The sequence below is a fragment of the Raphanus sativus genome, chromosome 3 (assembly GCF_000801105.2).
Source record: "Raphanus sativus cultivar WK10039 chromosome 3, ASM80110v3, whole genome shotgun sequence".
NCBI lineage: Eukaryota > Viridiplantae > Streptophyta > Magnoliopsida > Brassicales > Brassicaceae > Raphanus > Raphanus sativus.
The window spans coordinates 19,547,757-19,573,641 of NC_079513.1; the positions used below are offsets into that span (position 1 = coordinate 19,547,757).

General features: G+C 36.7%; 3 protein-coding genes, 2 long non-coding RNA genes and 1 pseudogene across 13 annotated transcripts; 4 read left to right on the forward strand and 2 right to left on the reverse strand.

Moving 5' to 3' along the window:
- The first annotated feature begins 1,351 nt into the window (after positions 1-1,351).
- LOC108860440 (uncharacterized) lies at positions 1,352-4,234 on the forward strand. 2 transcript variants are annotated; one of them, XM_057004751.1, is made up of 11 exons: positions 1,352-1,498; positions 1,620-1,741; positions 1,986-2,259; positions 2,342-2,432; positions 2,550-2,674; positions 2,751-2,832; positions 2,931-3,048; positions 3,164-3,321; positions 3,427-3,541; positions 3,641-3,826; positions 3,909-4,234. In XM_057004751.1, exons 2-11 carry the CDS (start codon positions 1,709-1,711, stop codon positions 3,912-3,914), a joined length of 1,188 nt encoding a protein of 395 aa, XP_056860731.1. In that variant the 5' UTR covers positions 1,352-1,498; positions 1,620-1,708; the 3' UTR covers positions 3,915-4,234. The 2 variants fall into 2 exon arrangements, with proteins under 2 accessions (XP_056860731.1, XP_056860730.1); XM_057004750.1 differs by lacking the exon at positions 1,352-1,498 and having other exon boundaries at positions 1,506-1,741.
- Positions 4,235-5,313: 1,079 nt separating this feature from the next.
- LOC130510073 (F-box protein At2g35280-like) lies at positions 5,314-5,985 on the forward strand. Its single transcript, XM_057006418.1, has one exon. The coding sequence runs from the start codon at positions 5,314-5,316 to the stop codon at positions 5,983-5,985; it is 672 nt and encodes a 223-aa protein (XP_056862398.1).
- A 972-nt stretch (positions 5,986-6,957) lies between these two features.
- On the forward strand, positions 6,958-12,856 carry LOC130510074 (uncharacterized). Its single transcript, XM_057006419.1, has 7 exons — positions 6,958-7,085; positions 7,173-7,222; positions 7,305-7,394; positions 7,492-7,632; positions 7,714-9,072; positions 9,780-12,685; positions 12,800-12,856. The coding sequence occupies exons 1-7, from the start codon at positions 6,958-6,960 to the stop codon at positions 12,854-12,856; spliced, it is 4,731 nt and encodes a 1,576-aa protein (XP_056862399.1).
- A 981-nt stretch (positions 12,857-13,837) lies between these two features.
- On the forward strand, positions 13,838-15,306 carry LOC130510213 (putative glucose-6-phosphate 1-epimerase; annotated as a pseudogene).
- Positions 15,307-16,390: 1,084 nt separating this feature from the next.
- LOC108853950 (uncharacterized) lies at positions 16,391-18,624 on the reverse strand. The gene is made up of 4 exons (XR_001949799.2): positions 18,253-18,624; positions 17,611-17,820; positions 16,816-17,540; positions 16,391-16,739 (listed from the first exon to the last, which is right to left on the reverse strand). It is a non-coding gene; the product is annotated as an uncharacterized LOC108853950 (long non-coding RNA).
- Positions 18,625-19,585: 961 nt separating this feature from the next.
- LOC108838292 (uncharacterized) lies at positions 19,586-22,363 on the reverse strand. 8 transcript variants are annotated; one of them, XR_008943646.1, is made up of 10 exons: positions 22,085-22,363; positions 21,831-21,983; positions 21,368-21,640; positions 21,211-21,301; positions 20,950-21,072; positions 20,732-20,873; positions 20,432-20,590; positions 20,219-20,333; positions 19,953-20,138; positions 19,586-19,882 (listed from the first exon to the last, which is right to left on the reverse strand). It is a non-coding gene; the product is annotated as an uncharacterized LOC108838292 (long non-coding RNA). The 8 variants fall into 8 exon arrangements; XR_008943650.1 differs by having other exon boundaries at positions 20,225-20,270; positions 21,831-22,363; XR_008943648.1 differs by having other exon boundaries at positions 20,225-20,333; positions 21,831-22,363.
- Positions 22,364-25,885: the final 3,522 nt, after the last annotated feature.

A 25,885-nucleotide genomic window follows, 5' to 3' on the forward strand; every position in this document is an offset into this window, starting at 1 on the left:
GGAAAGGTTATTTTCTATGAGTGTTCCTAAAATAATATATAGGGGATATTTACATCTCAATGTATAGTAGAGGTTGAAATCACTTATCACCATGACCGGTCTTGATATTTTTGGGACTTATAACTATATCTATGTTATTTTATTTTATTTTACAAATCTGGGAGCCTATAGTTTTTTTGGAAGCCTATATCTATATATTTGTTCCAAAAGATTCGGGGACCCATGACCGATTCTACTTATCACAGATGTAAAACATGCAATATTTATGATATTAACGGTTATATATATGCTGTATTCATACTTTAAAGAGTCAATAGTATGTTCAACAGCAAAGAAAACTTATCAAATTTTACTTTTCTGGCAATTTTTCTTATAATAATTAAGGTTCCTGGGCAGGAAGAGGTAACTCAAAAATCACAGCGACTCTATAATGCACGAATGATACATTATAACATGTAGCATTATATTTGGATTTAGTTTTGGCTGTATTGACATATTCATTCCAAGCATATATATATAAAATTTATTGAGAAAAATGTACCTAGCTTTTGACTTTTCATTTGTATGCTCACGTTTCTCTGGAGTAATATAATACACATGCGTATTTAGAATATAGTAACGTACATACCTTTGTTTAATTCAAAAAACTGTTAAAATAAAGCTAAGGTTCTAAAAATGGAAGGTAGTTATATAAACATATTTGGGTTAGGCAAGCCCCATGCAGCATTTAATAATGTAATGATAAAACCATATTAGTATATGCCCGCGTATGCGCGTATATGCTAATGTGCAAAACTTGTATAATATAAGCTCTTTGACACTATTTGGCTAAAATGTAAGGAGTTTCAACATAGGGTTATTTTTTCTTTCGGTCAATACATTAAAGATATTCTAATTTATATTTTCATGTTGTTAATTGATGGTTTAATTGGCTTAAGATACAGTTGCTGAGAGAAAATAAATAATTGGAGTTATATATTACGTAGTCTCCGGAAAAAAGAATACCATAGTACTTTTTCTGTATATGTGATTTTTCTTGGACATCAATATTCTATAAGCGCTTTCTTAAAAAAAAAAAAAATTCTATAAGCGCACTATAATCTATATCTATAAAGAAGAGTGTTTCTCTCCCAATGTGACAACTAGGATGACACCTAAGAAATTCGAGCCCTGACATGGCGACACCTGTCCAGTTATATGAAGTGCACCGTTTCATTTATTCTATTAGTTGATGGGCTTCGCGATTTGTGATTGGGCTCTGTCTCATCTTTTCCTTATATTGATCGTTTTTCCGGCCCAGCTCGAACCAGAGTAAGCGATAGCCCTAATCGGATCTCTCCTTCGTCCTCCATGACTCTATCGGCGCCGTTCGTGAAGAACCGGAAACGGTAACGGATCCGTTCCTTGCGCATCATAGTTACTCCGTGTGACTTGAATTCGAGACTTCAATGCGGTCCCTTCGGTTTCGCTGATCAAGCGTTGGTGTGTGCTATAAAAGGTCCCTATCTTACTCTTTTGTTTTTTCCTTCACCTCTTAATCTCTCTGATACCTATCATTGCTAATTCACAATCTTCATCCTCTTCTCGACTAATGGCTATGACGAAAGTTTTCTTTTCAGATTTGAAATCCGGCCGGTGCTCCGCCGTCGTTGAGGCGCGGCTCCTTCGGTTCTGGGAAGCAAGAAACGTGAAACGTGGCGGCGAGCTCATGTGGGCTGACCTCCTTTTGGTGGACGTCAATGTAAGTTCATTCCATACGATTTGTTGTTTGAGTGTTGCAATCTTCAGTTTTACTGTGTTTTTTTTTTTTTTTTTTTGTTCGTTGTGTCCTTTTGGTTGTTGTCTCGATTGAGTAATTAGGTATTTTATTGATGGGGTTGTGTGTATGTTGAACTGGACGTAAACTGAAATTAGTTACATTGGTTTTGTGTGTGTTGGTTTATTTTCATACTATGATTGTCTGATGCTTCTTTCTGCATATTCAGGGCACTATTATGCAGGCAAGCATAAGCTCTAACCGTCTCCCACGATACCAGGAACAACTCATTGCCGGTACAATGTTTTCGATTTCTGGTTTTGACGTCGCTAGGTGTGCGCAGAACTTCCGGCTTACGGATTCTTCTCTCCACATCCGGTTCAGCGAAACAACCTCCTTTAAGGAATTGTCCGACCCGGTTTCACCTTTGCCCACGGAAGCTTTCCGGTTCCGTAACCAGTCGGAGTTGCATGGACTGGCAAACACGAACAGTCACTTACCAGGTAAGGTTTTTTTTTTTTCACACTGTTAGTTCATGTTGTATGAATATGTACATTGATTAATGATCTGGTAGGCTTTATGTAGACATCATAGGGGAGATCCTTGGGGTGAGGAGTACCGTAACTGATCCTCCTGAAGCAAAGAATCGTGTGATGGTGACTATCAGGCTGGACAGGTATTGGATTGATATAGCTGTAGCTCATTTGAATATGGTGTGTAGTTGCCATATTATTTTTTTGTTTTACCCTGTCTTCAATTATTTTAACAGATGTGCTATTTTCGATTTGTGCAGTGATGACACTGTCACTCTAAGCCTATTTGACTCCCAGGCTGTTGCTTTCCATATGCAACTTGAGTCAATGCGTGATGATCCGAAGGTCATTGTTGCCACCAGCATAAACCCGAAACTGGTTGGAGGTAGTGAAGTGTTTTTGTGCATATGTTATTACATGTTTTGTACAAATTGATTTGACACAATTCATGATCCATTTAGGTCGTTTGTTTCTCAATGCCACATCTGGAACACATGTGTATTTCGATAAGCAGACCGATGCAGGAAGCGCCCGTTTCTATCAGTAAGTTTTTGTTTGGTTTCACATGGGTTTGTATGTGTTCACGGTTGGAGATTTAACCAGTGTTGTCTTTTTTTTTTTTTTTTTTTTTTTTTTTGTAGATTGGTCGCCAGAGACACGGGTCTACCGTCAGCCGCTCCGCTGCTCAGGTCGTATGCAAAGGTCGAGAAGATGACTATTGCTGAGCTCAGCAATTTTGTCGTTACTGCTGCGTCCCAGGTAACGATAGTCTGGCATCCATTAAGATTAGTTTTGTTTTATATTCAGTGTTTTGTTTGCACCTTTTTGAAACTTATAAATCGCTTTATGTCTGACTCTTATATTATTGGTGCAGGAAATTGATTTTCTGTGTACTGGGAAGGTTGTTCGTGTGGAAGCAGAGAAGGGTTGGTGTTATGTTGCGTGCTCTAAGTGCAGTAAGAAACTGCAGCGTAGTTCATCTGCCTTGGTGTGTGGACGTTGCGATAACTCACATGCTATTGGGACTCTCCGGTATGCATTGTTTTTATTGTAGCTAATTACATTCTGATAAGTAATTTAGACGCTGGTTTATATCTCTTTTAAGCAATTTGAATTCTGTTCTGCTGTCTATTTTAGCTATCGTGTGGAAACGGTGATATCTGATGATTCCGGCGAAGGCACGTTCGTCTGGTTTGATGGTGTGATGACCAAGCTGCATAGTCTTCGAGCAAGTGAGGCTGTACAGATGCTGGTATGACGTAACTTTGTATACGTGCATGTGTTTGGTTCGTCGTATTTGTGTTGATTACTAAACGCACCTGGGTTTGACAACTGTGATCATGACTAACAGGGTGAAGAGGGAGTGAATCCAGAAGACTCAATGGTACCTCCGTTCATCACAGAAATGGAAGGAAACACATACACGTTCCAAGTGAGAGTTACTGCATACAATTTCACTGAACACCATAAGACCTTCACTATCACGCGTGTAGATAAGGACCATGGTCGGCTGCCAAATGATGACGTCGATGACAATGTAAGTATACTCACTTACAACTCCTCGATTCCAATTTGCTGTATCCAAACATAGGTGTGTATAACAGAATTAATGGATAGGGGGGTGACGATGGTGATGATGATGACAAATCGCCTGGAAAGCAGTCCACCGGTGGAAACGGAGATGGGGATGGGACTGGTGGGACACCATCGGATGGGGGTGTGATCACAGGGGGTAAGGCGCGTGGGAGTACTGATATGGCATCACCTGCTGGGGTGAAGAAGGCGAGAGTTGAATGAGACTATGCTCAGTCGCTCATATTTAATAATGCATATGCAGTATCTTTAATTGTCGTGTGTTTGAAATTTGCTTTGGATATTTGATTTGGATGTTTGCTTTGGATATTCCCATATATATGGGTTATTGAAATTAAAATTTTAAGACTTATCACTGTGCAAGTATTTTGGATTCATTGCATCCATTGTTTTTTTTTTCTTTTGTTCTCTTTTACTTTATTCTAATTGGTTTGCTAATAGGATTTTTGGCATCTTATTAGTTGGATCACGTCGCGCTGTTCAGTATACGTAGTTATATGGCAGGACTGTTCAGCCTACGTTGTTATGTGGCAGAATGATTCGTATTATAAATATATTCTATATTGCATTAAATCTTTATTATGCGACGTAATCATCACTGTACAAGTGTTCTCGATACATTACCTTCAATGGCATGGATGAATTCATTTCCATGTAATCTTTTACGGGGTTCGTTATATAAATAAACATTACGAAACTTAGAGGATAATAATATGGTGGAGGTGATTATATTAAAAAGAGTAGAGCATCTTCGAGTAGATATACAATCATTTATAGAGATGTACTAAAGTCACCATTTCATATTTTTTTTTTGTTTTTTTTTTCCCGTTTTTACTAATTGAAGATGAACCATAACATGATCTTAATAGGTATATATGAGCAGATAATACCATCATTTATAGAGATGTACTAAAGTCACCATAACAAGATCTTAATATGTCCATCATATTGAATATTTTAAAATATAATTTCAGGCTCTGCCTACTATTAGATAAGCATGTTTGATTTGTAGCTGATAGCATGATGGTTTTTTCTTCATGATTTTATTCGAGTGGATGAAATATGCTATTCATACAGCGTTCATATTTGGGAATTTTTGAATATGAATAATTTTTGGGGTTGGAGAACAAAATTACAAAAATCAGAATTATAAATATACAAAAAAAATGATTAACATCCCCAAATTATATCAGAACCGCTAACGTCCCTCTTTAATATTATAAAGTATAATCAAGTGCGTAGTGGGATGTGTTAATGCAAATACGTTACACTCTATCACTGTAAACCGTAACTCCTTATACCTTCGTCTACATTCCTTATATATAACAAGAACAAGACAAACCAATAAATTAAAAAAAAAAAAAAACAGAGCAAAACACTAACCACCATTACAGCAAAAGCTTAAACCCCTATACACTCCCCAAAGAAACGATGGAGCCAAACAAGCGTAATCCAACACGTCTCGATACGTTGCCCGATGACATGTTGCGTGTCATCATATCAAAGGTCGGTGCCGCCTCCTCCTCCGACTACGCTAACACTGTGCTGTCATGCAGGAGCATGAACTTTGGTCTTGATGATCCTCTCATCGCCACAACCCTGTGCATATCCCCTTTGGTGGAACAACCCCGCCTTGCTGACAACTATGGCAAACTAATGGAGCAGCTTCTCGCAGCCGATAATCTTGCCGCTCATTATGTCAAGGGAATCCGTGAGTATTTCCTCTTTGATAACCAGTCCCTTGGACTTCACCACTTGCGTATTGCATCTAATGGGAGTCATAGGGAGGCAACGTACCTCTACGGCCTTCTTCGAATGGCCCTAGGAATGGTTGACGAAGGTAAGAAAATCATCTCGGAGTTATCTGAAGATGTTGGAGTTGCTTCCGTTGAGAAAATCTGGGTCAAGGTCCAGAAGTCCATAAGTGATCTGCCCCTGCGTCTGAAGGACGAGTATGTTGCTACGTACATGAAGATGAAGCCAGACGTTAACTGTCATCCAGCTGAAGTCGATACGGTCTGCTCCGGCTGCTTTCACGCTTACCTCATGTATGAGTTCTTTGACATGGTCATTGGTCTCAACCCAGTTTCCGCGACTGCATGAGTTGCTTGGTGATCAAGTTATAACCGGATTACTGTTTTTTCCCCCTTCCTTTTTCGTTCTTGGTAGTTTTGATTTGTTGTCTTTTTAATATTTCTGTTTTGTGTAATGAGTGTGTCATTGTCCTATCTGTAGATGGGATCAATATCACCAGTTTCCCTTTTTATCTAAAAAAAAAAATTCCGGTTATTTGAATTTAGTCTACAATCCTTTTTTTAATTCTTTTAAAAAATTAGTTGGATATTCGAAACAAAGTAGCACACCAAAACAAGTATTTTAAAAAAAAAACAAATGATATAAGGTATAACGTTCATAGATTAAAACATAGCGACGGTGGTCCTCTTTATAAGCTAAGACTACTAAACAACGCTTCAACAAATATTCAACAAATAGATTAAGTCATTTTACGTTCTGTAAGGTATAACAAATAGTTTAAATTTTTAACAAAAAAAAAACAAATATTTACTTTGATTAAGATCAACGCCTAGATGTATAGGTCGCTTGAATTCTTTATTAGGTAATCATAGGTGGATATAACAGTTAGCTATATCTATAGATATAAAATTATGGGATATAAATACATAGTTATTTGTGTCAAATTGGCGTCCCATAATGTTCAAATCTAAAATATTTCGACTTCTTATCTCACCTCCAAGCGTCACCTAGCTATATCATAAGAGTTGTGATATATTACCAGTTCTTATTTTTAAATAGCATGACTTAATTTCCCTGCTTAATAGCATTCATTCTTTTTAAGTATCTTTCTATAATTTATAAAATAGAAATTAATAGGATAAATATTCTTCCCATATGACTATATATATGGAAAGTAATACACACTCATTTAAGGCTAATAAATGTCCTCTTAAGACACGAATTTTTAGTAACTGATAATTGTATCAAGCACCACAATCAGTCACATTTGTGTTTCAGAAATATTAGATCCCTAAGCTCTGTGTTAGATACTCTAGCGCAATGGTGAACGAAGCCGAGACCAGCGATCAAAGAATCAACATCGAAAGAAGTTTGGATGCTGACGGAAGCATTGGAAACGTCTGTGAAAGCATGGGGTCAATGGATCTGGTGCGTCCATTGCTCTCTTGGTTTGAACTCATCCATTTTGCGTATTATACTAATATCATTTATAATCGTCCTTTTTGTTTTTCTTTTTTTTTGTTTTTTGGAATAAGGGGATCAACGAGGAGATATAACGCGGTCATCACGACGGTCCCGAATGCTGGTTAGGTCCACAAAAACGAACAGGTCACCTACAGTTGGTGAGTCAATATTGTATTGTCACCATTATCGATTTAACATATCAGCATTGCTTACACGATCGCTATTTGTGAATACCGTAGCTGACAACAAATCGATGAAGAAACGGGGAGTGGGCAGACCAATCATTCCAACGGGTATATCTTATAAGCTACATAGCATAAGAACCTGCCTCTACATAGATAGATATATATGTGTTTATGTATCTACTGACACATTCAGCAACTCATGCAGCACTGTTATTCTCAAGCGATGCTAACCCACCCGTGATTCCGTATGCGGAAGCAACTCGGAATGCCAGACAATTGCGATTATCAATCCGTAGACAAAGGAGAGCAGCTCTGTCATCCACGTCTGTGTCCACAACTGCTAAACGTAAGATTATTGAACTCTGTAGTCTGGCGTTCTATATTACAGTACATGAAATTAGCCTGACATTGCTCTATCAAAATTCAGGTAAAAAGAAAATCAAACCATGTGTCAAGTGGGATTTGGTGTCATGCCCATCGTGTAAAGCATTACTATGGAACGCCGAAGCAGTTGGCGGTGGGACCAACCGGTCGAAGAAAGAGTTTAGTCTATGCTGCCAGAAGGGGCGTGTGAGGCTTCCACCGGTTCGAGAGCCACCGTCACCGTTGCTAGAGCTGTTGGAGTCACCAAAATTCAGACCACACATCAGAGTTGCAAACAGTCTGCTTGCATTCACATCAATGGGTGCCCATATTGACCATAGCGTTACTGGAACCCCAGGACCTTTTACCTTCCGTGTCCATGGCCAGATAACTCACAGAATTGGCTCCATGCTACCCGAAGATGGTAACGATCCGCAGTATTTGCAGCTCTATATTTTCGATACCGAAAACGAGATCGAGAACAGAAAGAGAGCGATTACCAAAGGTTCTGCATCACTAGAACTCGATGATGCTATCATTGCCCAGTTGATTGAGATGCTTGACACTAACAACCACCTAGCCAGGACCTTTAGACATGCTCGCGACCGCTTCCGCGCCACTGGGACAATCGAGTTTAGTATCACATTAGTCAGTCATCCAAACAGAGGCCGACAGTATGATCTTCCTTCCGCAAGTGAGATCGGTGGACTGGTGGTTGGAGATTTATCTGCGACAACTGTAGGAAGAGACATTGTGGTCGAGCTTAAATCTTCGCAGCTGCAAAGAATAGGTGATCTCCACCCGTTACTGATGAGTCTTCAGTATCCATTGTTGTTTCCGTACGGGGAAACTGGGTACAACGAACGACTGCCATACGAAGGGCCGGAAACTTCCACTGTGAAGAGGGAATTCATGACGATGCGAGAGTTTTATGCTTATCAAATCCAGACCAGACCTTCAGAAGGAATGACAATTATTAAGGGAGGAAGATTACTGCACCAGTATATTGTTGACGCATATGTGGCTACAGAGACAGAGAGACTGCGGTTCATCAGTCTGAATCAAAAGAAGCTGCGGGCAGATCTATACAACAATGTATGCGACGCAGTTGAAGCCGGTGATGCTGACCCGGCTCAAATTGGTAAAAAGGTCATCCTCCCTTCATCCTTCACGGCTGGACCTCGGTACATGGCTGAAAAATATCAAGACGCAATGGCTATATGCCGTTGGTATGGGAACCCTCATCTCTTCATCACCGTCACCGCGAACCCAAATTGGGTGGAGCTCAAAAATCATCTTACTGCATATGGAGGTGACTCCCCTAATAGCCGGCCTGACCTCGAGTGTCGACTCTTCAAGCTAAAGCTTGATGAAATGATGGCAGAATTCAAAAACGGAGTTTACTTCCCTAAACCGGCCGCAGGTACAAGTTAATCTCAAATATATTCCGGTTAAAAATTCACACTGATATACTGAGACAACCTTACCAGAGTTAAATTCACCTATAATACCTATTTATTGAGAATCATATAACATAATTTCACTTATTCGAAAAAACCAAAAAAACCCCCGGTTATAGTTTAAATACTGATACGGAACTAAAATATGTGATCAAAACTACCCCAACAAAAGCAACTTTGAGATTCTTAGAAGGAAAGAGTTCAATGGTAAAGAATGTGATTTTGATTTCAAAATTACAAAATAATACTCCATACATAAGTATAGTAGTCTTCAGAATATGTTGAATAGCAAATACAATGGAACAAACCATAAACTGATGTAATGCCACCCAGTGAAAATAGGATAAGAATATAATTTAGCTACTAATTTAATTGGTCACTAATAAATTTAAAAAAAAGGTATTACCCCAAACTACTACAAATTTTTGATTAAAATTATAATATGTATAGATATATGTTGTTGACTTCTATTATTTATTGTATTTATTCTAATTAAAATTACCACCATTTAACTACGAATACTCATGCCCCATTTTTTCACCATAACAGTGGTTACTAAAGTAAAACGATAATGGTAAATATATGATTCGAAAATTGTTGATTTATCTCTAATCTAATGAGTAAACATAGTTTACCCCAGTCATTTTAACTAAACTTATGATTATTGCAGTGGTCTACACCATAGAATTTCAGAAGCGAGGTTTGCCCCATGCCCATATCTTATTATGGTTAAAAGGAGTAAAAAAGGAGGTTACAGCTGCAATGATTGATGAATATATCTCGGCAGAGTTTCCAGATAGAGAGCTTGACCCGGAGGGCTTTGATTTGGTTGAGCGGCATATGATACATGGTCCGTGTGGCAGGTTACGCCCCAGGTCGCCGTGCATGGACAAAGGGGAGTGCACTAAGAGTTTCCCAAAACCTTTCTCGGATCACACAAGAATTGACAAATCTGGATTCGTGGTATATAGGAGGAGGGGTGATTCTGGGTCGTTTGTTGTCAAGGGTGATATCAAACTGGATCATCGATATGTGGTGCCTCATAATCTTGCTCTGCTGAAGAAATACCAAGCCCACATCAACGTTGAATGGTGCTGTAGGACAAGTGCAATCAAATACCTATTTAAATACATTACCAAAGGCGTTGATCGTGCTACTGCTCACCTACAGAAAAAGGAATCTGCAGGCATCGTGAATCAGGAGGAAAAGAAAAAAACAAGTATGGTCAACGAGATTGACAAGTTTTTGGAATGCCGCTATATATCGGCTTGCGAAGGTGCATGGAGATTATTTGCTTTCCCAATACACCATAACCAGCCTAATGTTGTTAAGCTTCCAGTACACCTACCAGGGGAGCATTTGATGGTCTACGATGAATCTGCTGACCTATCAGAGGTGCTATGCCGGGAGAATATAGATAAGACGATGTTAACTGCATTCTTTGAGGCGTGTGAGATATATGAGGAAGCTAGGGAGCTGACATACATTGAGTTCCCCTCCAGGTTCGTATATCAGTCAGCCGGGAAACTATGGGCACCAAGACAACAAGGAGAAGCTATTGGCCGTGTCGTGTATGTCAGTCCAACCTCCGGAGATAGATACTACTTAAGGATATTGTTAAATGTTGTGAGAGGTCCTAGGAGCTATTATGATTTATGCAGTGTTGGTGGGGTCTTTTACAAGAAGTGCAAAGACGCGTGCTATGCCAGAGGTTTACTCAATGATGATAAAGAGTGGCATGAAGCAATAGAAGAGCCATCTTACTGGGCGACTGGACGTCAGCTGAGAAGATTATTTGTACTTATACTGGTATACTGTCAGGTTATAAGCCCTCTAAAGCTGTGGGAGCATTCATGGAAGTTTTTAGCTGAGGACATACTCTACATGAAACGTAAGGAGTTTCGATTTCCAGAGCTTGAATTAGAGGACGAGCAGTTGAAGCAGTATACTCTGATCGAGGTCGAGAGACATCTAAAAGAGCATAACCAGACGTTAGAAGACTACGATGAGATGCCTAAGCCAGATAAATCCATAATATCAGAGTTGAACAACCCGGAGTTGCGGCAAGAGTTACTTTACGACGTCAAGAAGGAGGCTGAAACGCATCGTGAGTTGTTTAGCGCCCTCAATCAGGATCAGCGCACAGTGTATGATGCAGTTCTCAAGTCAGTTGAAGAAGGATTAGGGCAACTGTTCTTTGTGTATGGTCCAGGAGGAACTGGTAAAACGTACCTGTACAGGACCATCATCGCACGGATCAGGTCAGTAGGCAAAGTAGTTATACCGGTTGCAACCGCCGGTATCGCGGCATTGCTTCTTCCAGGTGGGAGAACAGCCCACTCACGGTTTAAACTACCACTGGCACTGGATGATAGTTCGATGTGTAATATACACAAAGGGTCTAGCTTGGCTGAATTAATATGCAAGGCGGACCTAATAATATGGGACGAGGCTCCGATGGCGCATAGACACACGTTTGAAACACTAGACCGTTCTCTCAGAGATTTGTTATCGCACGCAGATCCCGAGGCAGCCACAAAGCCTTTTGGTGGCAAGACGGTGCTTCTTGGGGGCGATTTTAGACAAATTCTACCGGTCATCCCACACGGGAAACGTCCGGATACGGTTCTCGCGTCCATTAGCAAGTCGTATATTTGGAAAATGGCACGAGTCTATTCACTGTCAATAAACATGAGGCTGCGGCAGGAGGACAAAGACTTTGCAGAATGGCTCTTGCAAGTAGGAAATGGGGAAGCGGAAACAGTGTCATCATATAAATCAAAGCATGAAGAAGGTAGTCAGATTTTTGTGGACAAGAGCTTATTACTACCTCGCTCTGAAACTCCACATGAAGCTTTGGCAGATGCTGCATATCCAAACTTCCTCCAGAACTACCGAAACAAAGAGTACCTGAAGGAAAGAGCCGTCTTGACACCGACAAATAATACCGTACATGAGATCAACGCTTATCTACTCTCTAAGATCCCATCACATGCTAGGGAGTATTTGAGCTCAGATTCCATCGATTTTGAGGCCACACCAGCTGATGATTGGACCAGCCATTACCCACCTGAATATCTCAATTCACTAGAATTTCCAGGACTTCCGAATCACCGGCTGTGCTTGAAAGTAGGGGCACCAGTTATGATGCTGCGCAATCTTAACCAGGATCTAGGTTTGTGCAATGGTACAAGGATGATGGTCACCCGGCTAGGTAGCAGGATTGTTCAAGCTGAGATCATGACTGGCACAGAAGTTGGTGAGCAGGTTTTGATTCCTAGGATTCAGCTAACACCCACAGATACCATCCATCCATTCACTTTCAACCGTCGGCAATTCCCGATCAGGCTGTGCTATGCCATGACCATAAACAAGAGCCAGGGGCAGAGCCTAAATAATGTCGCTCTATATCTTCCCCGCCCTGTGTTTACTCATGGTCAACTATATGTGGCCATGTCTAGGGTCACGTCTCCAAATGGGCTTAAGATATTAGACGAGACTTCCGATGCGGACGGTAAAGATGGAGTGACCAATATTGTCTACAGGGAAATCTTCAATGACATCCAAGTGACACAGGTAATAGCAAAGCCCTTAGTTCATGCATTCATAAATATCTGATTTTGATTGCATATAGTAATGATATTCATTTACATTTATCATACTACTGATATAAGATCGCATAATGCGTAGCTCTGCAAAAATAATATGATTATCAGAATGTTTGGATTCAGCTTTTACGACCATTGAAAATTTTAAGTTACAATATTAGAAAAAAACACAATAGTTCTAATATTTTAGATAGAGTCTATGCTATTGGTTATTTTAGAGTAGGATGTACAAAGGGGTTGAGGATTAAAAGGTCTGGGGTATCAGTTTAAGATTATAAGGCAAGATTGGAAAAAGAATTTCAAAATGTTCTACGTACCATAGTTATGTTTAAAAGTTATTATTCACAGAATAGAGGTTGTCTATGGTGTTGAGTTCTCAGACTGGTAGTTGAAAGCGAATTGATTTTTGAATAGCGATTAAAAATTTAGGACAAATTAAATATTTGACGTTAGAACTTAGAAGTTTATATCCTCACTTTCTGCAGTGAATTTAGCAAGGATATACACGGTCCGGGCAGAGATCAAGCATCGGATCAGCGCGTTCCTCTGTTTATGTTTGATTTGATTCATCAAAAATATACTTCCGGTTTATAATCAGTACAGACATCCACTGAGATATTAGTTTACTTACACTTACTGAATATTGTGTGTTATTATTGAACCTGCGTTTGTTTACAATTTAAAGCACTATCTTGACTCCCACCGTTTAATACGCGGGTCTCATGTTTACATATCTTCCTATACACGTAAACGTCCGTCCATATGGTTTCATATATCCAAGACATATGGCGTAAGTACACAAGCACATGACTTATAGTCTGCAATAACCACTATCATAAAAGATGACACTAACCGTCATCGCTACTAATGCTACGGAAGCAACGTTGCTCTACATACTACTCCTTCACCCTATCCCTCTGTTTTCAATTGACATCCCGCCCGTAGGGCGGGCCGACCCTAGTCTATATATATAAAGAAGAGTTGTTTCTCTCCTGCTGACACGTCAGACGCCATGTCACAAATTGAGTCTCTGAGCATTCGACACGTCGGATCCCACCGTTTCACTAAAGCGTGATTATATGGGTTTGGGCTTCGCAGGTTAAAAGGCATCAGTTTATCTTTTGGAAATCGTCTGGACTTTCTAAATCGAGATCTTCTTCGAGTAGTCGACGAAATTCCCAGAAGCTAAATCGCCGATCTGATCTCTGTAACCTCTCAACCTTCGATTAATACATGTTTATTTTTTTCGTGATTATCTCTCTTCGCATACCACAGCAAGCGGCCGAAGTTTCGAGTCTAAATATCTCATCCTTCAACAATGGACAGCACAACTCAAACGCGATCCAGAAGAGTTCTAACATCTGATTCCGATGATGGCGACTTCATACACTTTCCTTGCCGATTGAAAGCCATCAAATCCGGTCGCTGCTCTAACACTGCGGAAGTACGTTCAGATTTGCTATCCTCATGTAATTTTAAATTAGTATTGTCATTGTTGTATCTTTTGGAATGTAACATTGTAATTGAGTTGTTTCTGTGTGTGTCTAAAGTTTGTAGATTGTGGTTCACTGGATCAACATAGATTTGCAAGGAACAAAATCTGGGTAATCGATGACAATATACCTCTTCTTTACTCAAACGAGTTCTTAAAAAAAATCATTAGTTGATCTTCCTCTCAAACCATCAGATGAGGACTTAAAGCAATGGCCTGACAGGTGTAGGTAAACCATCATCATGTCTTTTATGTTCTTTAACTTTATACATTCTGAATTCTGTGTGTGTTTCCTTTTTGAGTTCAGGAACTAAATTGGTATAGATGGCGACTCAACATTGCTTTCTTTAGAAACGTCAAAGGAGCCCTCAGATTGAAGGGTTAGAGACATTTGACTACATGGAGAACCTCAGCAAAAAGAGCTTTTGACAGAACAAGGCGACAGTAATAACCTTTGAATCTGATCTGAGGTAAGGATGTAAACATTGATAGTGAAGAACAAGTATTGTTAGTTGATGCATATCAGAATGTTACTTTTTTATATCAGATGTACCGGACTTACTTTGGATCTCCCAAAGTGGTAGCAGTTCTTGACCATGAACGGTAAAAAATCATATAACATTTTGTTTTTTCATTACTAGCTTTCCACACGATATGAGTTTCTTTAGTTATGATAGTGATGATGCAGTTGTATGAAAACCATGGGAGAACTCAAAAACTATGGTGGATTTAGGGGACGATAAGTACAAAAGCATACTTTGTGTGGATGGTAATTACTTTGAAGCCATGAGAAGAAAGGACCGGCCGGCTTATATTAATCGCTGTTAAGTCCAGTTTCTGCTTTGATCAACTTGAACTACAGAGGCCAAAGCAGAGGATTCAGATTCTGTATGTTTAAGAATTTCGTCCTAAAAAATATCAAGCTTATTCCTCTGCACGATCTCTGCAGATTTTTATACTGCAACATTGGAAAAACAAAATTGTTTCTTCTCTGTTTTGTATTCCTTGCAACTTTGTTGAAAGAAAAGATATATCCTCCGTACTTTGTTATAGGTGAATCTTACTTTGTTATTGGTGAATCTCAACTTTGTTGCATCTCTCATAATAGGTGAATAGATCAATCTCAAGTTTGTTGCAAGTGTATATATATATATATATATATATATATATATATATATATATATATATATATATATATATGTTAAAAGTTTTTGCTTTTATTTGTATACTCACAAAAATGGTGTTCTGTAATGGTTTTTAATTAGTAATAACATCATGTCAAGACTGTTAACTCGAACGAGGGTGAAGAATGAAGATGGATCATTTTTATTGTTTACAGAATGGTTTAATGATAGTGTTGAGAGCGAGACTGTAGGGGTGATCAACTCGAACGAGGGTGAAGAATAAAACCCATAAATTATTAGAGACTAGTGGTATTCCGGCGCTACGCGCCGGGTTCGTACGTTTTATTATCTAATGAATTTAAAATTGTTTGTATCTCCGGATTCATATGTTTTATTACCTAATGAATTCAAAATTATTTTATGTTCAATTTCGTTAGTGACAGTATTGTATTACTTTGATTTGTAGTTATTTAAATCAAAGAGGAATATCATAAATAGTTTTGATAGTGTTTCCATTTTTTTAAGGATGGATTTGAATTACTCAACATATAAATCAAGATTCAAATAAGAAATTTCTACAACACCTTCAATAATTTTCCTTAACCACCACTTCATTCCTTTGATAATTTGTATCTTCTTCCTTAACTTTTGGTCTTAAACCAACCTTGAGAAATTTGTTAGATATTGGAAAGAATTGATTTTATTTCTCATGAAACTTCACTATGTGAATTATAAAGTTTAAATTCAATTCCGTTAAAATTTTCTCCAACTAACTTCTATTTGTATCTCTATATAATTCTCAAAAAGAATTTGAGTATAAAGATGGTTTTGCTCTGATGTATGACTGTATAGTAAAATTTCTTTATTTTTGAGAAAAATTTAGAGATGTATACCGGAGATGTTTTAATACATTAACAAAATTGTGTTTTCTTAACAGTAGCAGTGCCTAAAGATTTCATTAAGGACTTTTTGTGCATTCGAAGGTTTTAGTTTGTAGACGAAATCAACTCATTTGTAGAAGAAATCAACTCGTTCCTTCTCAGTGTGCACTATGTGATAAAATAAAGATCTAAGAACATAACATTAAATCATTTAAAAACATATATGTATTTGAAATCAAATGGAAGCCATGAAGACAAATAAGTGTGTAATAAATGGCAAAGACTCTATTTACGCAGATTAAAATGAAATAAGGTGGCAGCATATTTACTTATACAAAGATAGGTGCTTTACAAAAAAAAATACAAAGATAGGTAGCTTCGGTAGTTTTTCAAGAACCAGAAAACCACTAAAATCAAAAGTGACACTAAGAATGAGAACAACAAAAGTGTCTTATAGCCTTCTTGTGTTACCTTATTTTTCTATAGTCATGTTTGCTCCTGATTTTGGCTTCTTCTTTTGGATATCTGGAAAATATTGAGTTGAGATGGTTATTAATTAAACAAAGAAAAGCAAGAAGGATGTCTGTAAATCAACACTTACAGATGTAGAACTCAAAGAGCCAAGGGTAGAGTATAGAGACATGATTTTCAGGTAAGCCTTTTTTGTGGTCTCCAGACTGGTCTAACCATTCAAAGCTGTTGATGCAAGGCTCTCACTCGTCTTTACATGTCTTCTAAATACCTAATATGTGGTAGCCTATAAAAGTTACAGATTGCGCAACCGCTGGGACGAAAGTGTTAATGAACATGATCTTCCTCATAAACTATTTTGATTCTGATTTGAATGTTAATATATATACATATATATCATATCACCATAACACTCAAGCCACCCTCAAATCATCAACACTCAAGCTTCCTGTGTTTGAGTAGCGCTCGTCTATAAAACAAAATAGTATCACGCGACAAATCAGCAGTTTCCACATTTGGGGAAGCAGCTCAACTACTTTGGTTAGCGTCTACTGCAACTATGTATCACCTGACACATCAGTCGTCCGATAAAAAACCTCTACTATATATTAGTATAACTCTGCGGGACTATGTGCAATAAGAATCACTATGTTTAGCAAAAGAAACAAAATAATAAAATACAGAACTAAAGTTTTAAAAAGATTGTTACTTGTGACTACTTCTAAGACGTTGGAGAGATTTTCCATAAAAGCAAAACAACACAGCAAGTTAGACAATGGAGGAGGAGCAAGCCTGCCTTCATACTGCATTATATGTTGTCCTTTCAGATACTCAATTTTTCTCAAAAGCGCTCTCCTGAAAAAATAACAACAACAACGTTAACACGATGATACATATTTTTTTCTTCCATGTGCAAAAATCTAACCTCGTAGTTCAAGGAACTTGTCTCACACAGAGATAACTCAGCTACTTTAATAAGAATGAACCTACACGAAGCTAGGATTGGTTGTCTTCTTCATCTTAAAGTGCTATTAGTTCACCGGAACACAAAGACTTCATCCTTATCTTCCTTAACTCTGCAGAAATGCAGCTTGGCGGACCTAACCTCCGCCGTTTTCTTAGCTTCTCAAAAAATCTGATGATTAAGAAGACGTTTTCAACATTTCAAAAGGATGAAACATAAGAAAAAGATGAAATGAAACATTCACATTATTCAACAGGATTCAGTAGTTACTAAAACTTATACAACTCAGAAAATCCCAGAATTTTAAAATGTTATGACTAATTTTTCAAGGCTTGGGAACTCAAATCGTTGAACAAATTAAAGAGTGGTAACGAACAGTAAAAGGTTCGGGATTTCACTTAAAACTAACTCTCCTAGAAGAGAAAAAGAATCAATTGGGTCAAAATTTGACTCGGTTTTGATATAAAGGAGCTAGAAACTTTAGAAAGGAATTAGGGTACCAATTGATATTAAACCCCTAAATTAATAACGAATCACATATCCAATTGTAGTTATGAACACAATCAAGAAGGAAGAGAGAGGGAAGGAGAAAAGAGGATGGACCTTCAATTTTCCACGCAAGAAGGAGCCAACTGACATGGTTCTCTTGAAATACATCAAAATTCTTCAGATTTAATCCATTTGGAAGCAATCAAACAAAGCATGAGGTTAGAGTATTCTGATCCATATCAGTACTTGATCTGAGATTTTGAGGTGGTTCACATCAATGGCTGTGTCTCTTCGCATCATTGATTTTCGACTTTCGTACTACATACAATTAAGGAGAGAGGTGGAATTGACAATGAAGCACGTCAAACGTTTATGTAATTAGAGATTTTAATAGTTAAAAGCAAAACAAATTATGGCTTAGATTGACCGGAGAAACGTAGAAAACTTGTGAAGATGAGAAAGAGGAAAAGACGATATTCACGAATTTTGTTTGATTTCCCAAAGCCGAAAAACCCATGGAGAATTAAACAGGTGACACGTGGCGTATTTTGCCCTCTTCTCTTTAAGTGACGTGGACGCATGAGGTGATAGATAATCCAACTTTATTATAAAATAATCTAAATTAGTAATATAAAATTATTTTAATGTTTAACTTATTTTAATTATTTATTTTCATAAATTTTAAAAATATAAGTATGCTATAATAACAATATAACAATAGGTGAATAGATTTTCCTAAAATTACAGTAGATTGGAATTAGTAGAGTAAAAATATTTCTGCTCTCAATTATATATTTGTTTCACAATTAAAACTATTTTTTATTTTCTTCTTAAAACTAATGATATACATGGAATAAAATAAATAAATTATACGTTATAACTTTGAATATTATAAAATAGATAAATAGATACTTCAAACGAATATTGGCATCAACATAACGTGAAAGGATGCATGGTGTCAAAATGAGAGATTGTATCTGAGGGATCAGTAGTTTTGCTCCTGCTTCTTTCCCAGTCATGATCTCAGCCTCGACTATAATGTCACCATCAGTATTTCCGAGGGACATTTGAACTCTTATTTGTAACTGAGGTATTACGAAGAGTAAGACTCCAAATCTGTTCTCAACAAAATTAAAGATTACTTGACCTAATTGGAAGTATTATGAAGATTAAGATTCAGAACCTGTTTCCAACAAAAAAATTACGTGAACCAATGGTCAACGGGCATGAGCATGATAAGATCTATACTTTTAACAATGTTTACTATAAGCTTGTCATATAAACAGGTGACTATCAAATCGTTGATATAGTCGCCTATTGTTCGGCCAATTCTTTTTAGCTTTATTTGTTAATGATATAGTAGATCAATCAAACAATTTGTATAAGATTATATAGTGACGTATACGTACAGTCTCATGTTATGATATATTATAAAAGTAAAATGCTATGAAACGGACATTTCGAATCATATTCCATTTCAAGCAGTCTTTGAGCGATCCAAATATGAATAAAGATCTTAAATACAAAACAAATGGAGAACGTGATAGATTTTATAAAGCTTGTCTGTAAACAAACATAAAATAACCAAGATTCAAAGACCATGTTGTCAACAAAACGGGGGAAAAAAGGATCCATTTTTCTTAACTTCCGAGGATCCTTGCACCTGACTGCTACCACCAGTTTCCACCTTAGAACGAACCGAGATGGCACCACTGTTGTTGTCTCCATTGTCATCATCGCCTCCCTATTCAGACCAAACTAACCTGTTAATATCTGCATACCGTGAAGCTAACTGACTGTAACATGGAACTTACATTGCCAATAAATTTACGGAGCGGCATACGGTCACCTTCACTAAGGATGCGGGAGATCATAAAGGTTTGATGGTTTGCAGTGAAGTTGTATGCACCGACCTTGACCTGGAACGTCTAGGTCCTACACTCCATGCCTGCAACAAATGGAGGTGCCTGAGTGTCCTCCGGGTTCAAACCATCACCAGCCTGAGGAAGCAACGGTTGAAGGCAATTTTATGAGTAAAATTTCAAGAAAAAGAAACATGACAGGCGGAGTAAGGACATACCAAAACATGGTCAGCTTCGTAGGCTCTCGTATTATTCAGTTTTGTCATAACCCTGCCAAAACAAACAAAGAGGCCTTCAGCAGTTTCATCTTCAATGGACATCTCCACCCGGTATCTAGCAGGAAGTTAACACGTATCAAATCTCAAAGTTGACTATGTGCATGGACACCAATATTAATGAATGCAAATAAGGTGTGTACAAATGGCACATACCTTAGGACACCAACAGCATTAGTATTAGTACAATGCAGACAGGTGAAAGCTCAGACAGTGTGTTGGAGCTTCTTGATGCGGTTGGAGTAAGAAACATAGCACCATCCATTATCTAAGCTTGATACCAGTGACCTTCACGGTGCAGATGAAACCAATCTCCTACATTCGTTAACCAGCAGCAGCAAACTTTAACTTCAGTTCATTCTCTTTTCAAATCATAATATATGGTTACTAATACTATACTTGAGAAGAAGCAGATATGACAAATTCATTAAGCTCAGCTATGCTCAGAGATTCTACCTTGACGTAGCTCTTTGGCAATTGAGCTGCTGATGGAAACCCGGTGTATTGGGCAACCAGCCTGTAGAATAATTCTCCCCTGCGGTAGTTTCCTTGTCAAAATATATGTGTGTGCCTGAAGTAGCATTCAGAAACAGACGACCTTCAAAATAAAATGCTGTAAATGTACTGAGAATAATTAAAAGGCGGACTAAGTGATGTTAAGTTCAAGTAATTACCTCCCACAATTTTGGGTTGATACTGGTTGGAACCAGAACCCTTGGATCACCACCCATTATTCAAGTTGTTTGTGGAGCTTGACAGCCTGTAAGTCGAACAGACTCATAGTCACTGAAACATCACTGATAACATTTACATAAAAAGTGATCAAAATGTAATACTTTTTAAAGTAGAGGGCCGCGAGAGCGGTACCAAATCGAGGCAAACTCTGAATAACCAGTATTAGAATCTAAATTGATAAATATGGAACAATTAGTAACTTATCCATTTTAATGGTTGCCGTCAGACGGTTATTGTTCTGCAGAGGGTCGGTTATAGTGCTCTTCACGGCAGCTATCTCACCGACGATGTCTGTGGGATGATTATTATTAAATAACTAATCATAATAGACAAATTTACAGAGAAGAAGAGCAGTACCTGGAAGCCGAGAGTTTGTGCTGGCAAGACCAAGCAGCTCGCTGTGATTACGGAACCGAAAAGATTCCACACCTATCGGAATAGCCGGTTCGGTTATCTCATCAAAAGAGGTAGACTTTCCGAAACAAAACATCATAGAGGAGTCCGACAGTCGGTAATTCCGATTACATCGGGTCACATCAAACCGGCTAGGGAATATAGTGAAACCGTATTCAGATTAGGGCTGTGAGTTGCAAGCCGGTTCATATTCACCGTCGCCGGCATCATGGTCGACTAAACATAAAATGATCAGGAGATTTCGTTAGTAAAGATTCAACACGACAGATGATCTATATATAATCAGGAAAATATTTAAAACAGTTACCAATCAGTTTCGAAGCTCTAAATAGGAAATGTTGGTAATAAGGAATGAATATGTCTGAAACATTTAAATTTAAAACTCAAGCGGGGGAACATAACAGACCTGAGAATCAAGCAGCAGCATATCGAATCCTATGAGTTCGCTGACGCGTCGGACGTTCCTGACCTCCCAGAAGCAGAGCAAACGGACTTGAACGGTGGATGAGCATCATATGATCCTCAGATCGGAAAGGAAGATCGCTGCGTTAGCTATATTCTGGATATAAGTTTACTGTATTGCTTAGAGAGAAGGATCGTGGGTGATGTATTAATGGAGGGTTTTAAGAGTATTATTAGGTAACTGGTATCGTTTCGTACAGTGAGGAAGAAGACGAAAGAACGATTGTGGAACTCTAATCGCCATGAGCTCTAGAGAGACGAAGAAGAACATGGGTCTAACCCTCAAGGAAAACGCAGCGTTTCATGCAGGCTAAGATGATAAACGCGCTGGTCTGTAAGAAGTTTACACCAAGCCCGGCCCAAACGAATTGCGCACACCTATTAACGAAACGCAGGGGATTGGTTATCTGGACACGTGTCGTGCCGTCGGGAGTCGAGTTTATGTGCTGGCATCTGACGTGGCGTATCCTGGAGTGAGAGAACTGTACTTTATAGATATAGATTTCTAAACACAATAGAGACCGGAAGTGTCTCTCTCGGATATAGTTGTGGGTAGTTATTTTGGGTATTATCTAAATTACTAGATTTTGACCCGCCCTTAAAAGAGCGGGTATATTTTTTGTTTTAAATTTATTTTTTTGATATTTTTCTTTTTTTCTGTTTATATTTGTATTTTTAATCATATTTGTGTATAAGTTTTAATAAAAATATATTTTATTAAATAATAACAATTTAAAAATTGAACTGGTACGCACGATTAAGGTTGGGTTACGGGTGAAACTTGCCTCGCTGATCCGCCAACCCGCTGGTTTTCAATTTTGTTTTGGTTAAAAAACATGACCGCACAACCCGCAAACAAATAATTTTATACCCGCACCCGCTCCGTTTAATTTTGTGGTTATCTATGGGTTATATATATATATTTTTTAAATTTATTATTTAATTTAATTATTATAAAAAATATATTTATAATAAAAAATTTACACATGATTTAAATTTTCAATTATTATTTCTAAATTCCTGTATTTTAAAAGAAATATTTACTTTTTAAATACCTTGCGGGTCGCCAGAATAGCCGCGATCCAAAATCAACCAACCCACATTCACCCGCATAAAATACTCATAATCCGCACCCCCAAATCGATTTTCAAATAATTAGATCAAACTTATGATCCGTCCTTAAAAAGACGGATATATTTTTTGTTTTATATTTTTAAGAAATATAATTTTTATAGAATCTAGGCTATAATCAACAACAAACAACAAATTGTCGTCCAACGAACAAATTGCCACATATCAGTTTGGACTTTTTTGAAAAAGGTTGTGTAACTATTTTTTGGCCGGTTAGTTGTGTAACTGTTTTATTTCTGGAAAAAAACTATTGTCCACCAAATTGTAAAGAAAAAATAATATTCTAATAGCTAAAACAATTTTAAGAATATAAGCATTTATAAAACTGACAGCCAATATGCAAAACGTTTTGCCACTATGCAAGGTTGACTTTACAAAACCGATAACAAAATTTAACACAAAACAAATTCCTAATAATATATTTGGGCTACGTAAAAATCTTGATACAAAGCCCACTTTAGTAACCGATTTATCCTGAAACATAAAACTTACGTAATGGTTAGGCGAATAATAAGGGATTGCGGTTAGACTTCCTATATAATTAGAAACATTTATGAAATACTCAGTTTCTTTTTAAAGGCATAGAAAGTAAGAATCATATTTCATTTAAAATTGGACACAACTGATATCAGTTGGTCATGTTTCAACTTTAATAGTATTGATAGATATTTGAATAACCTATTTAAAATCCGTTAAACTAAAACCCATAGAATATATTTTTATAAATAGTAACTTCCATAATAATATCAAAGGGCGGGTTTATTTTATGTTTTACGATTTTTTTTAGAAATTTAATTTTTATATTTATATTTATTTAATCATATTTATAGTTTTCTTTGTAATTGTATTTTTCCGTTTAATCCTATTTAGCAAAAAAAAGGTAAAATGGGTTTTGGAAATTTTAATTTTTGATGATCACCTTTTTTGTTTATCTAATTTTTAATTTTATATATAATTAGTGTTTACATGAACTATTTTAATTGGTCTATTAGATGGATTAAGATTTTAGGCGAGAGTTTTGACCCGCAAAAAGCATAATATTATTTTAATTTAAATATTTATAGATTTTCCATTTTCAAATAATTGTGTATATATAATATTGCAGTTCTAATAATAACCTGTGAAATTTTTATCCCTCTGTAAAGTATACATAATACGGAATCTCTGAAGTGTCCACAATGTCTGATATAGTTTGTTTTTAACAATGTTGATATTGATATCAAACTTTAATAAATGGTAGAAGTTAACCTATTATAATATTTTGCTCTGACATATCTAATATTTGTTCCTTTAATGTAGGGTTAGTGGGTTAGTTTACAAAAAATAATATAGGGTTACGTTAGTGGTTGCAGTTATATTGTTTGCTTACAATTAATTTGTATGTCTATTTATGTATTTGTGGCAGTTATAAAATTTAAAAAGATGGACACAACATTTATCAATTGGACATGTTGAAGAATTAATAGAATAGATTATGTTAAAATTATTCAGGTTTTCAGTGAAACCCATAAACGAAGCTATACTTGGACCGATTAGAAAATAATTGTTTTAGAAAGAGCAAAATGAGTTTTGTTAAAAACTGTATTCAATAACAAAAAACAATCAATATAGTAAATATATAATAAAATATCGTCAGGATTATATATTATAAGTTAGCCAGTAATATTGATTTCAAATAACATGGTTAGCTTTATTTCCAGAAATGATAATGCATATAAGATTCTAAAAGGATTTATATGTATACTCTTTCTCAAAAAAAACATGTATAAGTATAAAAAGTAACGATAATTTCATATTATTTATTTATCTATCTTAAAATATTTGTAGTTATAATGAATAAGTTACTTTTACATCGTAAAATCATAAGTTTTTCAAAAATGTGTAACGAAAAGAATTTTTTTTTTTATAATAATTAGAAAATATGATTTCTAAAATGAACAGTTAAAATTGTTGTAAAAACTATAAAATTTAGTACTACTTTAGTTAAAAATAAATTAGATATTTAAAATAATTTGTATAATTTGTTTTTTTATTGTTTGTCCGCCCGTAGGGCGGGTTTACCCTAGTTCCTTATAAAAAGCTACAAAATTAGCTAACCATTTTGCTGGTATTTGTGATTTTCTTTGGGAATCAATTTAGTTGTATCTGCTTTTGTCTCATCGAAAAGACTTTTTGCCATTATTAAAATCAAATCATTATTAAGAGTCTACACATGGTAAATTAAGAAGAGCTTGTTGTTCGGCATGGGATTGTTGGAATGGTAGCAAGAATCCTACATTGTCTTCCATCCAAATTACCTGTGGTTAGGTAGGTGTGTTGCTACTGAATTCTGCCATTGAGATCCGACCCATCCCATCAAAAGGCCAGATAGGTGTACAAATTTAAAGTTATTTCATTGTACTCATAAAAGATATCATCAATATATATGCTCTTCTCCATCTACAGATTAGGTATTTGAATTCGATTTTTTAAAATATTGCGTTTGATATATTTTCAGAAAATTTCCAACAATTTTTTTTTGTAAAGAATAACCGAATATGAGAGATAAACTAATCGCTCGAAACACTACATATGAATGTATTTATTATTCATATCATCAAAATTAGAATTTTAATATAAAAGGTTTGTTGAAGATGATTGATTGAAAAATGCAAAATGAACATATTGAATTTGTTCAACATTAAATATTTTTAGTAAAAACTTATTGTACGTTTATATGTTTTTATTTTAGTTTTTATAAGATTGCATTTCTGTTGAAAAGTAACAAGTTCGACACAAACCCAAAATAATAACAAAAACACCAAAAACATAACTAATTAACTGACTTTCTCGTTTTCGGAAACAACGTAGAGAAAGTTCATTGAACTG

Bases quoted from the DNA above. Each gene is read 5' to 3' on its own strand.
- LOC130510074 (XM_057006419.1), top strand. From the start codon at position 6,958: ATGGTGAACGAAGCCGAGACCAGCGATCAAAGAATCAACATCGAAAGA. The intron at 7,633-7,713 runs GTAAGATTATTG...ATCAAAATTCAG, and splicing joins TGTGTCCACAACTGCTAAAC to GTAAAAAGAAAATCAAACCA. The intron at 12,686-12,799 runs GTAATAGCAAAG...CATAATGCGTAG, and splicing joins ATGACATCCAAGTGACACAG to CTCTGCAAAAATAATATGAT.
- LOC108860440 (XM_057004750.1), top strand. From the start codon at position 1,592: ATGGCTATGACGAAAGTTTTCTTTTCAGATTTGAAATCCGGCCGGTGC. The intron at 2,260-2,341 runs GTAAGGTTTTTT...GGCTTTATGTAG, and splicing joins CACGAACAGTCACTTACCAG to ACATCATAGGGGAGATCCTT. The intron at 2,433-2,549 runs GTATTGGATTGA...CGATTTGTGCAG, and splicing joins GTGACTATCAGGCTGGACAG to TGATGACACTGTCACTCTAA.
- LOC130510073 (XM_057006418.1), top strand. From the start codon at position 5,314: ATGGAGCCAAACAAGCGTAATCCAACACGTCTCGATACGTTGCCCGAT.